Source organism: Prionailurus bengalensis, chromosome C2 (genome assembly GCF_016509475.1).
Source record: "Prionailurus bengalensis isolate Pbe53 chromosome C2, Fcat_Pben_1.1_paternal_pri, whole genome shotgun sequence".
Lineage (NCBI taxonomy): Eukaryota > Metazoa > Chordata > Mammalia > Carnivora > Felidae > Prionailurus > Prionailurus bengalensis.
In genome coordinates, this window is record NC_057350.1 from 95,688,758 (window position 1) to 95,704,689 (window position 15,932).

The following is a 15,932-nucleotide window of genomic DNA, read 5'->3' on the forward strand; positions in this document are numbered from 1 at the left end:
TGACCACAGGGCATTAAGAGATTACACCAGCTTTATCTTTTGATCCTTCATCTTGCACCTATTCCTCAACACAAAGAAAAAGAAATACTAACTACTGAGGTGGCTGTAAATTCTGAACTCCTAAGTAATAACTGTCTCTGCCGCCAGGGGCTCCTCTCCTGCATCCTGCTCCTGCTGGATCCCCATCCAAGTCTGCCACCCTGACCCGTGGTGATAACTTGTGTTTCTGGTGCCTTGAGTAGGAGCTTGGACTATGTAGAGGCAGTGAAAGCCCACAGTTAGGCTTGCAGATTTAGCTTCATTGTGGGTCAGGTGGGCTTTTGTTGGCATCCTGGAAATGCAATTTGATTCTCAAATAAAGGGCCATCAGATGACCTTCTGGTGACGCAGGGCTGTGTAGGTTGTACACAGGGGATCTCAGATGTCACCTCCTACCAGAGTTTTAGTTTCCAAGGAAGCCCTGTGTGTCCTTTGCTGTTTATGGGTAACCATGTGGATTTGAATAGGTTCTATATCAGTATCTGCATATTCTTAGAAGGACTTTGTACACTGAATGTAGTCATTTATCAGCCTCATGAAAAGGACGTGACTTTGGACCAACGATAGGTTGGGTATAAGACTTTCAGCTTTTGACCAGTGATAAAGCACAATGTATAACTAATTTCCAGGAAATTGACTGAAGCTAGCTAAGGTGAATGAATCCATCAATAGTGAGAAAAGTACATAGAAGACCTCCTTTATTTTTATTTAGTTCAATAAAAATTTCTTTCTATCACTTGGCCTACACAAAATCCCTTTTCTTTTATTCTCCATCACAGAGTTAGGGGCCAAGAATCATGACCTTAAAGTGCTACAGCACTTACTATGGTCATCTTTTCAGACTAACCTTGGCCAGATTTGTGGTGATACTTAACTGTGCCCAAGAGTTTTGGAATGGTTTTAGTGATTTGTCATTTTTTTTCCAACCCACTGAGAGCATTCTATGCCTTTGTTTGGAGAAGAATATCTTTAAGTCACAAGAATAATCAGATTGACCCCACGGGCACCAAATTGCTCAATGGTGGTAAGTTTCATTCTTCAGAGAATTGCGTTAAGTCTTTCAAGTCACCTACGTCTTATTTAGTGCCCTTCAAGACCATCATAACATCAGCCAGTTATAGAAACAACCAGTCCTAGCTGAAAGATGTTATACTGCTTTGGTTCTATTGCCTGAAAAAAAATCTTTTAAGAAATACCACTAGTATCTTGTTGGCCAGTAAGAGTGGAGCGCTGATCTAAAAAGTGAGAGCCTAACAGTCTTGACAGGTGAATTCCCTATAAGCCTCTAACTTTTTAATGTCAGTGGCTGGGCTTTCGAAGATGTTAGGCTCAACTGGGTATGGAAGAATTAAAACATGTTTCCTATTCCGACGAGCAGTCATTCAACAAATTTCATGAATTCACACCTCTGCTATTTTGGACCCCAGGAATACAGTCTGCCCTGGCGTTCACCAGATCTCTGAGGGAAACAGGCATGGGGCAGATAGTCACCTAAATAACCACTCATTATCATTGCCAGACTGCTGTGGTGGAGAGCAAGGGCGGCTAAGTAATCAACCAGAGAGGTGTGGGGTGGAGACAGCAGCCCAGCCTGGCTGGGAGGCCTGCTGGGGATTCCAGCTGAAGGACTTGGGTGGGAGGGGCACGCAGAGATGCCAGGCAGGTAGGCCAAGGCACACTCATCTAGACAGCTTCCCAGGTCCAGTTAAGGATTTTTAAATTTTACCCTGAAAATAGTGGGAAACCACTGACATGTGTTAACCAAGGGAATGCAATCAGATCGGCATTTTTAAAAGGAAACTGTGGCTGCTGCAAGGTTGAGTGATTGGAGGAGACAAGAGTGGACAAGAGAGCCAAGTTGGTCCAGGTCAGAGAGGGTGGTGTTTCTGTGAGTGGCGGTGGAAGGGGGATTGAGGAAAGGGGACACACTGGAAATAGATGCGGGCTGTAGAACATGCAGAATACATATGTAAATGTGGTGCCTGAGTAGATGTCATGGATGGTTCCCAGTGTGGACTGGAGCATCTGGCTGGAGGACCGGGTTTGGGACCAAGAGGATAAGATGAGCTTGCAATGTGGTGAATTGAAGATGTCTGTGAGGTGGCCAGTGGTGATGCCAAGCAGGCAGTTGGATTATATGGAGGCAGCCAGAGAAGAGAGGGTGGGATGGGGAAAAGGGGACATCACAGCTTATGGTACTGGAAGTATACATCAAGAAGAGAGGAGGGTGTGGGCCTGAACTCTGAGAACATCGAGCAAGAGAGGAGAAGCCAGCAATGACTGATAGAGGTGTAGAAGGAACACCCGTAGAATTTGATGTTATTGCAAAGAAAATCGAGTATTCGAGTGCAATGAACAAGTTAAAGGGGCCTGCTCTGCAGAATGCCGCCCCAAGGTCGAGTAAGATAAGTGCATTCATTTCCTGTTTGAGAGAGAGGGAAGCAATCTGCTCATTAAGTGGGATCTGAATTTGGGGTGTGAAGACATCAGTTTGGGTCTGAGCACTGCCATGTGCCTCCTGCACACCCTGACCACTCTTTGAGTCTCCCCACTCTGGCTCGCATTCCTGGGCTCTCACAGAGGTCCCCAACCAAGCTTGTCCCCTACCTAAGTCACGTTGGGAATTAACCAAGAAGACGGAAGCGAAAGAACTTTGTCAACTGCCCAAAGCTGGACAGATCTCTCTTTTGAAGGGCCTGTCCAGTGTAGTTTAAATATGGCTAATGAGCCCCACCTCGTGCTTCTGCTTAGAGAACTCTAAACAATTTTGTGTTCATCCATTTGTGGCCAGCTTTTTTTAATGTTTATTTATTTTTGAGAGAGAGAGAAAGAGAGAGTGCAAGGAGGAGGAGGAGGCAGAAAGAGAGAGAGAGGGAGAGAGAGAATCCCAGGCAGGCTCCACACTGTGAAGTCCAATGTGGGGCTCAAACTCAGGAACCGTGAGATCATGACCTGAGCCGAAATCAAGAGTTGGACGCTTAACCAACTGAGCCACCCAGGCGCCCCCATTTGTGCTCAGCTTTTGCTCGCGTTCTCCCTTATCATCTGCTTTCCTTCAGGGTAAGCAGACTAGTCTCAGAGAAGCTGTAGCAGCTGCAGCCTGAGCCCAGAGAAGCCCCTGGTATGTGAGGTTATTCTTTGGAACCTATGTCGTTTCTCCCAGATGTTCTTATACCAAAGCAAAGGGGCAGGGGGCAGGGGAAGCTGCACACATCTTAAAGATGCCAGTATGGCTCTTAAAGAGCCAGTATGTGCAGGACATCACAATAAAGCTCTGAAAATCCCCACGGGCAACAGAACACTTGGGGAAGATTCTGTTGATAGCAGTATTTTGTCTAACAGTTACCTTCCTTATTAAGTACAAGTTTTTAACTTAACTGTGCCTCAGTTTCCCCATTTGTAAAACTAGAAAGAATAGTAGGATTACCTTCCAGGGCTGTCATGAGGATTCAATGAGTTAGTTCCTGGAAAAGCTTAGAATGTGACTAACACTTACAGCAGCACTCAATAAATATTAGTTATTATTATTGGAGTGGGTGCCTTTGGCTGAAGTCAGAGGTGTAATTTCCAAAAGTTTAAATGCTTTTATGTACAGTAGTAAAATCCTCTTGAATTTATTAAAATAAATGTACCAACAGGTAAGCTTTTATTCATGTCTTGAGAAGAGTATGTGTTATACTAGTAGGAATGCATTTATGTCATTAGGAGAAAAAAATGTCAATAGTTTTTAAATGACTGGATAGCTTAGTACAGAGGCAAACTGTACCAGCTTTGAAGCTATAGAAATAAAGGTGTAATTCAAGCTATGTGGCCTTGAGTAAATTACTTACCCTCTCTGAACCTCAGCTTCTGTATATACACAATCAAAATACCATTTACTAGGGCACCTGGGTAGCTTAGTCCTTAAGCTGATCTGACTCTTGATCTCCGCTCAGGTCATGATTTCGAGCCTTCCATCTGGCTCTGTGCCAACAGTGTGGAGCCTGCTTGGAATCCTCTCTCTCTGTCCTTTCTCTCTGTGCTTCCCCCATCATATGAGTGTACATGCTCTCTCTCTCTCTCTCAAAATAAATAAACTTAAAAAATATACTATTTACTTTGCAGGACTGTTGTGAGAAGTAAAGGGAATCGTGTACAGAAGGCTTGACACAATCCTGACACAAGAATGATTGACATTATTGGCAATGGTTTTATTGTCATTTTGCAATGGATGATTTCAAAATTGTTGTTAGGATTTTCTATATAGATAGCATTTCCCACTGTCTGCCTTCATGAATTCTCTAAGGCACCTTCTCTATTTACTGTAACCCATGGACCTTTCCATCCCTTCCTGAGAGCACAGCTCTCATTGTCTCTTGCTGGCACGTCTGTCAGCTGATGCCTTAGCCAACGGCCCTGGCCTTGCCGGCACAGGGAGGCAGCCCATTCTCTGTCCTTCCGGGTGTACCTCATTTAGTAGGATGAACTGCCACCTAGAGAAGTCTCTTACCAGCCAAGCCTCCGGGAACCTTCCCCTGGAGAAATTCTGCTTTTTGATATATTCTCTTATCAGTATTCCTTGCTGTCATTTCCAACACTGTGTAATTATGATCCCATCATTGCCACCAAATGGCTACATCAAATTTTATGTCCTACCAGTACCTAAAACAAACCCCTAAGATAGAGATCTTGTTGTGTCTCAATAGTAAGCTTCTGGGCATCAAGGACACTGTACCTTAGGAGTGAACCCTTTCACCGAGAAGGTAGGACCAAGGCAGTCAAAGGTACTGTAATCAACTGCCTGGGTTTGAATCTGTCTCTACCACTTACTGCCTTTGTGATCTTGGAAGAGACATGACTTCTTTCTGCCTCAGGTTGTCTGTTTATAAAAGGGGATAGTGATAATTTTGAGGATTGAATGAGTTAATACACAGAAAGCACTTAGAACAGTACCTGGCCCCGAGCAAGTACCTAAGTAAGTTCAAGAAGAGAGTTGCAGAGGGAGGGAAAAATCTTTGTTTCCCATGGTCTGCCTTGCCATTGCTACTCTGAGTCATCTTTTCAGGGTGCTTGCAGTCGAAGGTGGCCCGAGCAAGCTCAGCGCACAGAAGCGGGAGACAGGGAAATCAGGGCGGCTTTTCACAAGTGCATATTCCCACCCACCGGACCATACTCCCAGGCCCTCGACCGGAAGAAAGCACCATGAACAAGAATAACTCCCCCATTCAGGGCCTGGGGTATTAATTCATTGGCACTGCTGAGAAACGGCCTTTAATTCACTTAGTCATTAACCATAGACATCCTAATGTGTCTTGCGAGTGGCCTCAGTTGGGAGGCAAAGCAGCCCTTTATCCCTGAATGTCATTAGCATCAGCACGAAGACTGAATGCTTTCTAGCTGGGCTTTTGTTCTTTTATTGCAATAACTGAACAGAGATTGTGAATCAGCTGGGAGCCAGGCAGGCAAACTGGGTGCCCATTGTCCTAGGTGGGGCCTGCCCACGGGTCTCTGACGGTGGTCTGTGGTCGCACGCCTGTGTAAGTCACACCGGTGTTTCAGGAGGCCATGTGGTCGGCACGGCCGTATGGAACACTGCCTCTCGGTGGATCCCAGAAGGGCTCCTTGTTCTGACTTACCTGCCATGCTGCTTGGGCCCTTGGACACTGTGATGGGAGGGGTTTGCCAGTAGCACAAAGCAGTTGGGCTGAAATTCCTGAATGGCAGCTTAAAGTGTTACTAATATTTGAAATCCTATTTTTCAGACCCCTTTTTACATTTCCAAGGAATGGAAAGATATGCTAGTATGTTATTTTATTTTTTTTATTATTTTGTTAAGTTTATTTATTTTGAGACAGAGACAGAGAGAGCAAGGGCAAGTTGGGGAGGGGTATAGAGAGAGGGAGGAGAGAGAGAATCCTGGGCAGGCTCCACACTCTCAGCACAGAGTCCGATGCGGGCCTCAAACTCACAAACCATGAGATCATGACCTGAGCTGAAGTCAGATGCTTCACTGACTGAGACACCCAGGGGCCCCCATATGCCATATTTTACACTTACAGCATTTCATGCTGGAAAAAAAGCCTGCGTTAGCCAGTTCCTGACCATCAATGTACCTAGAGCACCTTAGGTGGATGGCAGGGATGGCTTTTCAGTGACAGCATGGAATGGGCATTACAGACTGCCTTCCAGTATCTGGGATCTTTGTGGAACCTCTTTTATTACATCTGGCCTGCATCTCTGTATTGTACCATCAGTATTCTCAGTGGTCCCTAGCCATAGAACTATTACGGCAATAGTTGCCCAGACAATATAATTTCAGCATGACTTTTAGATTGGATTGTTTTCATTTCCCTTTTGTGTTCTTCAGTGAGCAGTTTTGTGGAATCATAGAGGCTGGAGAACATAAGGGACCTTGAAAGTCATCTCAGCCAATCCTTCTCCTGAAGAATCCCTTTGATAAGATGCCTCAGTCATTTAACCTGTTTAACATATGATCTCTGCTTATATGTTTAGAGGCTTGAGGAAGGATGTCCTATTTCTGAGCGGCTCCTAATGTTAAAAAATTCATCCTGTTATTGATTCAAGTCCTTGTGATATTCCTGCATTAATACAAGTGATGCCAAAGAAAACTAAATGACCTTCCCCTCCAGCCCCAGAAATGTCTGTGACAATGATAATCTCCTTCTCCCACTGTCACTGGTTCCTGCAGCCTTTCCATGTAAGATGCAATTTAGCATCTTCTGTACTATCCCAGATGTGCTGGAGTGGCCCTCTCTGTAGGCACTGTGTTAATAAACTGGGCCATAATGGGCTTGTTTTCATAGGATACCACTCTCCCATCTGAGAGTCTCATTTAAGGCTTCCAAAGGATGGCAGAAGGAATTTGGAGTCACAACTGCACTTGACTTTTACACTAACCTACAGAGTCATAGGTCCTCAGGATGTCATTCTGGCTTCTCTATATGATACCCAGGAAAACCCCGGTGGCCCTTCCTGCCAGGGGAAAACTGCAGCTTGGAGATAATTAGGAGCATGACCATGCTGAATAGCACCCGTAGAAGAGGCAGGACCAGAATTTGTCATTAAGCCTTCTCGCAGCTTTGTTTCAAACTTTCATTCCTTGGGCTACACACGTGAAGATCTGCTTAGCACATAGGTACTCAGATGGTGCTTAGCCATAGGGCTGCCTACCGATCAAAAGTCGGCCTGGGAACCCAAAGGAAGAGCTTCACTTAGGAAGTTAATCTTCCGGGAAAGCTCTGAATGGGTAGGTTGGATGGTTTAACTTTAGTAGTATGAAGTAAGTGTAAAAAGAGAAGAGCGTGGCCTATCTGGCTGGTCTAGCTTTCTCATTGGTTCTCCTTATTCTGTGAGGAAAAGATGGGTAAGGAAGGGAGGATAAAAAGAAGGGGAAATGGCCACTTGTAAAAGCATAAGACAGCATCTTTCACGTCATATGTGTAGATGTCTCGGACAGCTTCTTTTGAATCCTTAGAGGGAGCATGGCAAGAGCCAGACATAGAGTATAGTCCTGGCTTTGCACTTAGCAGGTGAACTTGGGCAGGATATTGACCTGTGTTTGCCACAGTTTCCTCATCGGTCAGATGGGGATGGTGACAGCAGAACATGCCCCACAGGGCAGTGGTGACGACTAACGAGTCAGTATGAGTGAAGGGCTTGGGACGCTGCCTGGCATCATAGAAGGCACTACATGGTGTTTGTTCAGAATCCTGGTGTTAGTTGCAAGGTATCATGCCCTTGCGCTGCAAGTGGTTGGTCTTTCCAAAACCGAAATTTTAGCAAAAGTTAAAATGGGTGAATAGAATGCCCAAATGCTTGAACACCTCTCCTCACGATACAGCTGCTGTATGGCTTGTACAGAACAGTCCTATTTAAGTGAGGGGGCTGTGCAGTGGATTCAAAAGACCACACTGGGTCCTTTCATTCCGAGTGTCTTTGAACAGAGAGCTTCTTTGTTGAGGAGATGGTTGAAGGTACTTGCCACAGAGCCTGACTTGATCCCGTGCCAGCTGCTGGCCTGTTTCTGGAGGCTGACTCGGGTCTTCCACGCTCAATGAGGTCCCCTCTCACCTCTTCCAGGAGGTCACCCAGGTTGAAAGCAAGTGGAGCTGTCCAAGAGCAAACCAGAATTCTACTCTGTTTCACTTCTCATTCTGAATTGTTAGTAGATTGCTTAGCAATGCAGCACATCCTTGCTTAGAGTCGGATGAACAAACCTGTGAGATCCCCTAATCTGCTCCCATGTTCAAGGTTGAGTTAAGGTGACTTATTCAAGGTCACATAGCATTCACTCATTTGTTAAACAAATATTTCTTGAGACTGTGGTCTAAATGTTTGCTTTGGTGGCAGAGCAACACCAGAATCCAGTCTTACTATTTCTGATCCAGTGTTCTTTCCCCAAGCCCTGTGGCCTTTCTTGCCTACCCCCTCATCCTCCAGTGACACGTCACTGCAGCTACGGGATATTAATTCCCAAATGTAGGTGTTACCTCTGAGTCTCTCCACTGGGAAATGTGATGTATATAAAAGATCGACTCGGAGCCCCAAATCTACCAGAATGTCATGAGAACAAGATTCAATTTCAATCTGAACATTCAGGAAGTAGAAAAAAGCAGCCACGTTTCCTATCTGGAAATTCTGAAGGATATTGAAGAAAGTGCTGCTGGTGGTAGGATAGATGAGGTATCTTTTGCTCCATCCCTCCCTGCACACTCTAAACTGTACATCCCACTACATCTCCAGTTGCTGGAATACTCTTCCAGGTAACAGAAGCTGGGCATGGGGTCAGATGGACTCATGGAAAGAGCATGGAGTCAGACTGACCTGGGCTTGATTCCAAGCTCTGCCATTTCCCAGCTGTGTGACATGGAACAGTTTACTTTGCTGCGCCTCAATTTGCTTACCTGTCATTTAGGAATAATAATAATAAAGTCTGTAGTCACGCTGTGGAATCAAATGAGTTGAAACACGCCGAGCACCCAACCAAGCAAACACTTGACGCCTACAGACAGTGCCCAATATGATGACCTGTATTCATTTCATGATTTTCCCTGAACTTACCACGTGGCCAGTGACAAGGTAATGAACCTTCCTGAGAGCCTGAAAAGGAAAATAAAGAAAACGACATTTGCCTCACTTACCTGACAGAGCTAATGTGAGGCTCTGATTACAATAATCTACAATACAGTACTTTTTTAGGTAAAAATGATGCCATACATACAGATTGTAATCCTGTGCTTTTTTTTCTAAAAGATTCCATATCCTTGAATGGTGGGTGGGCTTTATTTAGCCATGTTTGCTCTGGTGCAAGGGAAGATCTTTTAGATTAGAAAGGAGACTGTGTTGTTACCCTTTCGGTCCCAGCCGGCGTGTGTGTTACCATTGCTCGCCTCAACAGCTCTTCATTGAGAGGTTGTGGCAGGATCAGAGCAAACTGACTGCCATGTTGTAAAAACAACTTTAACCACTTGCTCAGGGGTCATCAACACACATGCCATCTTCATAAGCAAAGAACTAAATTACAAGTCTACGACTTCTTATTTATCTCATTTTGATCTTTCCAAGGGAAGCTTTGAAGTTTCAAAATCCCTGGAGATCCAAGATCTGTTCCTCGTTTGTTTGTGTATACCCTTCTTTATGATTCTTCTTTGCTCCAAAAAAAAGGATGAAAGGTGGCTTACAAAGATTAATATAGCAACTAAGAATAAAGTAAATGAGAAAATTAAGCAGAAGGGACTTTAAAGCAGAAGAGAAAAAACAAGACAAAGCCAGGGTAGGGTCAGTTCACAGAATGCCAGGTGCAGGTGCCTGAGGGGGCCACCAGTCCGACTCTGAGAGTCTGACCCTAGCAACTAAGAAGAGAGGCAAACGAGTGGTTTGAGATTCATGTTGTCCATCAGATCAGAGTAAACTTGTTACTCAAGTAAGCTTTCTGAGATAACTTGGAACCTCTACCCTTGCCTGGTAGTGGTTGGAGTAGTGCCATGAATGATGTGTGAGGTGATATTCTTAGCATAAACACAGCGGTTAGCTTTTTTCAGCTGTTCTGATAACACTTTAACTGCAAGTTATGGGGAGCCTGGGTGGCTCTGTCTGTTAAGTGTCCCACTCTTGGTTTCAACTCAGGTCATAATCTCATGGTTTGTGGAATCAAGCCACACGCTGACAGCACAAAGCCTGCTTGGGGCTCTCTCTCTCCCTGTCTCTCTTTCTGCCCTACCCCACTAACATGCTCACTCTCTCTCAAAATAAATAAATAAATTAAAAAAAAATTAAAATAGGGGGCACATGGGTGGCTCAGTCGGTAGGGCATCAGGCTTCGGCTCAGGTCACGATCTCACGGTTGGTGAGTTCAAGCCCCGCATCAGGCTCTGTGCTGACAGCTCAGAGCCTGGAGTCTGCTTTAGATTCTGTGACTCCTTCTCTCTGTGTCACTCCCCCACTCGCACTCTGTCTCTCTCTCTCTCTCAAATATGATAAATAAACATTTAAAAAAATAAAAATAAAATAAAATGCAATTTATGGCCTGACAGCTCATCAAAAAGTCACTTCTACAAGAGCCAGAGCACCCTGGTGGAGGTAACACATTTCTGCTGGTTAAACTTATTCTAAAAGGAGTATTTAAAGAAACAAAAGGAAAGAGAGATCAACACCAGAACCTTGGTGACAATCAGCCATGAGGATTATTTGTTACAACTTCGATAGGAATCGAACATGTAAGAGTTAAGGTGATATTCTCTTGCAAGAATTTGAGGAGCCAAAATTCTGCAAAATCAGTCTGGAATAAATGTATAACCTTTGAGGGTTCCCTGAGCAAGGAAACAAGATTATTTCATTAAAATAAACTAACTAGTTCACATACTTGAAGTACAGCCACACAGCCTCCACCTGGAGGTGACCTGAGGGAAACACCCAAGGGGAGAACCAAAGCTGCCCAAGCCAAAATTATTCTTTGAGAACATCCATAGAAGACAGTGGGGCAACAAGACCCCCATGACCTACTCCATAGAGCAGGGCAATATTGATTTTAGCCTCAGAAATTTTCAGAGTGGATATTATCAATCATCCCCCACCCAGGGGAAAAAAATTAAGACACTTGTAAGACCCCACAGAATGTCTAATTTTAAGTGATACGATTTGTGAAGAAAATGTGGATGAAAACATGCTTCTAGGCAGTTCAGTAAAGGTAGGATGTCGGCCAAAAGTGTTAGGATAGTTGGTTTAAGCCATTCCTTTTTGACAGCAGGACCACTGTCATCTTTATGCATAGTTTGAATGAAATTTAGAAATGCTTATTGCAGTTTTGATTTGTATTTCCCTGATGATCAGCGATGGTGAGCATCTTTTCATCTGCAACAACATGGATGTATAGAGTATATAAGTCAGGCAGAGAAGGACAAATATCATATGATATCACTCATATGTAGATTTAAGAAACACAACTGATGAACACAGGGGAAGGGAAGCAAAAATAAGATAAAAGGAGAGAAGGAGGCAAACCATAAGAGACTCTTAAATACAGGAAACAACCAGAGGGTTGCTGTGGATGGGTGGGGGGATGAGCTAAATGGGTGATGGGCATTAAGGAAGGCACTTGTTGGGAGGAGTACTGGGTATTATATGTAAGTGATGAATCACTAAATTCTCCTCCTGAAGCTATTGTTACACTATATGTTAACTAACTTGAATTTTAAAATAAATAAATAAACAAACAAACAAATAAATAAATAAAGACAATTTTTAAAAAGGCAACTTAGAGATGCATAGACTCTTATTCCCTTATTTTAATTTCCCTCCTTTCTCTAAGATGGCAAATAGGTACCATGCCAGTACTAGTTGTTGGTGGCTCTCTGTTTAGATAAACACTCTCAGGTCTTGTCTATGCTCAGCATAAAAGAACATTCTGGTCTGAGAATGGCATAGAAGGGTGGAGGAGTGGTTTGAGGCTCCACCAGGCTTTCTCCTCTTCTCTTGGTACTCAGTTTACAGTATTCATTGCAACAGATACCAATGGTATCGGGCCCAATATGGGATTTAGTAGGAGATAAAAAGTGGAGTGGAACAGAGAGCCTGCCCACAAATAGCTTTCATCTTAGATTGTAGAGTAGGTAAGACATACTCAGATAAACATAATTTAACACACAATGTGATACAAACTCTAAGGATTAATGAGACAGACGATGCCCCCAAGGAATTTAAGATTTTGTGTTGTCTTCTTTGTCCCATCTTTCTTACTTGGTTCCGTACAAAGAATCTTCTGTGTACCTGCCACTTGCCTAGCCCCACATAAGAGGCTGTGGGTCCAGAGGGAATCAAGCATAAGCCTTCCCTCAAGGAGCTGCTTCTAATAAGAGTCTTCAGGGTTTTGTAGAGGTATCTGCTTGAGGTCGGGGACTTGGTCTTTCTGTGACATGTTTTGGTATGTACCCAAAAACAGCTCCATGCCCAGGAGGAAAGAAAGCAAAGATTTTTCCGGGAAAGGCATTGACATTGGAACACAGCAGCTGGAAATTGGCAAGGTGCCCTCAGAAGGTTGGGGAATGATTTATTTTTCCAACCTCGCCACGGGAACCAAAGCCCTGGCAGATGCCTCCATGCGTTAGCAGCAGCTGATCTGAATGAGATCATTATTAATTATTAGTCACTTCTGAGTGTCTTTCTCAGAAACTACAGAGTACTTGGGAAGCCCAGACCCTCTTGAGTTGCAATCAATACTTTGTACACCTCACACAAGGACCTGAGTGGCATGTAATTATAAAACAGTATTGATTCCTGGAGAAGGGGTTGAAAATGTACAAATCCTTCACATAAAAATCAGCTAAATCTTCAAAAGCCTTGATTATTTTTTTTTGTCAAGAAAGAGACCGATGGTGGGAGTAAAAATCTTGAAATGTTAGCTAAATTAGGGCTAGTTCCTGCCAGGAGCCAGATCTGTACACATAATTATTTTATCCTCTGTGTTGGCATTGGTTCACTTGGGTTGAGTGTTGGAAAGATCTCTGTTTTGGGTCTGTAATCCAAATTATTCAGTCAGTTCCTATGATGATGTTTTCTACTCGCATCTTCCTGTATTATTTTTCTGTAAAACAAATAATTACATGTCTGGAGCTTGACTCATCCCTATCCCCCAACACACCCCTCATTCCTTTCCCTAAACCTGCCTTTCCTCTCTGTTTCAAACCATCTGCTCTGCTCCTTGGCCAGGAACTCCACTCACCCTCACAAGCCCCATAGTCCCCAAATCCTGCCTATTCTGTTTTGGCCTAATTCTAATTTCTACTTCTAACTTGGCATCCACTCCAGTCCTGTTAGAAGAGTTGGAAACCTGGATAGCTTTTAGTCTGTCTTCCTTTTGGCTGTGTCTCCATTCTCAGCAGCAATTATGAATATGGACTCTCCAATTGCCTTTGCTTAATTCATCGGTGCCCTGTTATTTTCTGTCTGTACCCACAGAATGGCCTAGCACTGTATTCCAGCTTCTAGTTATGCTTCCTCCCATGACTGTTAGGAAGCCCCTTGAAAATGCAAGTTTGGTTATGGCATTTGACTGCAGGAAGTCCTCCAATGGCTCCCTGTCACCTACAATCTGAAGAGGACAGATAATTGTTGATCTGGAAGTGACAGATGTTGAGTCCCAAAAAATGTAGCTTATCTCCAAACCTCAGAGATCATTGGAAGACAGCAGTTTCAACGGGTTGCAGGAGGAGGCCACATTAAGAAGGCCTCCTCATTTGTGGGCTTCTTTGGAGGTCTGAATGTCTGCTTGGGTGAGCTGTGGCTGTGACAGAGAGCTTTCGTATTAGAAGGCTCTTTCCCTGGTTGTATAAAGCTAGCTTGTCAGTGTGATATAGTCACAATCCATTCTGTTTTCGATACCTCATATTTTCTCAGCCAGGCAGTGACGTGTTGTTAAGAATGTTAAAAGAGGAAAAAAAAAATGTTAAAAGAGAATCGGACGCCCCCCTCCAATCGGTTCCCTCAAACCTCATATTTGAGGAAGAAGAACTCCCAATGCCAGTGCAGAGATCCAATACCAAGGGCTACAGCATTTCTCAAAAGGAGCACGGATGGCACGTGGTATAGGAAAATACTTTGTAATGTGTGACTGTCCTGTACGTTGCAGGAGTTTTAGCATCCCTGACACTTCATGCTAAGCGCCAGTCATGTCCTCTGGTCGTAGAGACAACTAGAAAAACTCCCACGTGCCCCTACACATTCCAGATGCTCCAGGGATTAGGGAACGATACTGTCCCATTGGCAAACGCTGGTTCCTGTAACTGTTCCTAAGATGTTCTCCTTTTCTGAGAATGTAATGAAGAGCTGGATTCGTCTGTCATCTTTCTGTCACCCCCTGTTGCGTCCTCATCTTCTGCAGTGATTGAGTTCAGACTGTGGAGTCATATTGCCTGGCTTTGAAATCAAACTCCACCACTTACTGGGCATGACCTTGAACGTGAGGATGACCTTCAACAATTGCTTAATGTCTCTGAGCTTCGGTTTTCTCATATAAAATGGGGATGATAATAATACCTACCTCAGCAGATTTTTGTGAAGATTAGATATGATAAAGCATGAAAGATGCTTACCACACTGTCCATATTCAGAGGCATGGTGATTGTATGAGATGATGATGAATTTAAAGGTCTTACTTGAGTGAGACATTGAAATTGACACTTACAAGTGAATTCTTCAGAAAATAAATACAGGCAGCATGATGTATCGGAGAGAGTAATGGACAGGGTCAGAATCAATGAATTTTGTTGTACTCTCAGCCATTAATTACTATATGGCCTTGAATATGTCACTTTATTTCTTTGGATTTTGCTTTCTTTTATCTACGAAATAATTGCTCTACGTGGTGTCAAAAGAATTGAATGACATGAGCGTTGCAAATGTGGTTTTTTTTTTTTTTTTTAGTTTATTTAGAGAGAGGGAGCTGGGGAGAGGCAGAGAGAGAGAGAGAGAGAGGGAGGATCCCAAACAGCCTCCACACTGTCAGCACAGGTTCCAATGTGGGGCTCAATCTCACAAACTGTGAGATCATGACCTCAGCCGAAATCAAGAGTGGGAAGCTCAACCAACTGAGCCACCCAGGTGCCCCTTAAAACCTACAGAATCTCCTAAACAGTTTGATGATATGTAATGAGTAACTTACTTTGCATTGATGTTTCCTACCCCTGGTTTGAAAACCATCATTAGCCAATAGGGAGAATGCACTTAACAGGAACTTCTTGGGAGGACTAAAATCTGGAGAGTACTTGCATCGGAAATGACAGGGTGTTGGGCGTGACACTGAATTGCTATCAGCCTATCCCTGCCAGCGAGTCCCCCAGTAGCACGGGACAGAAAGAGCCTTTGGGCACGTAGGCATCTCCGGAGAAGAGGGCACGTCTGCGGCTCTGCAGCCCTCGCTGCTGCTGTCCCGACGGCTCAGCACCAGGCCCCTTTCCTTCATGGTTGTCCGCTTGTGGCCCCACAGCAACAACGGCGAGAGAAGGAGCTGCGGAAGCAGCAGGAGAGAGAGCAGCGCCGGCACTATGAGGAGCAGATGCGCCGGGAGGAGGAGAGGCGGCGCGCGGAGCACGAGCAGGTACAGCGGGGACGGAGCCCACAGATGGCCCCTGTGTGAGCTCCGGGGCCCACCGTCCCTAGGGTGTGGGTCACCTTCTCTTAGGACTTCTCAGTTTAAGCAGGTTTTTACTCTTTCTCGAGCTGCTCTTCTCACCTATTCAAGAAGTCAAATGCACAGCCTTGGCAATGCCCACTCATTGAGCCTCGCTTCCTACCCAGGCCAGAGTCCCCTGACATACCTTGATCTTAGGGTTCTCCCTGCCCTGGGTATGTACTTTGAAGGTAGCGCCGCGGCGTAATAAACGAGCCACATCTTTCATTGC

General features: G+C 44.4%; 1 protein-coding gene across 11 annotated transcripts in view; it reads left to right on the forward strand.

Annotated features, from left to right (window-relative positions):
• TNIK (TRAF2 and NCK interacting kinase) overlaps nt 1-15,932 on the forward strand; it is a 396,420-nt gene that overhangs the window by 301,535 nt on the left and 78,953 nt on the right. For all 11 annotated transcript variants that reach the window (XM_043594906.1, XM_043594911.1, XM_043594908.1 and 8 more), the window contains exon 13: nt 15,518-15,628. In XM_043594906.1, the coding sequence (XP_043450841.1) occupies nt 15,518-15,628 (111 nt within the window). The remainder of the gene's footprint in view (nt 1-15,517; nt 15,629-15,932) is intronic.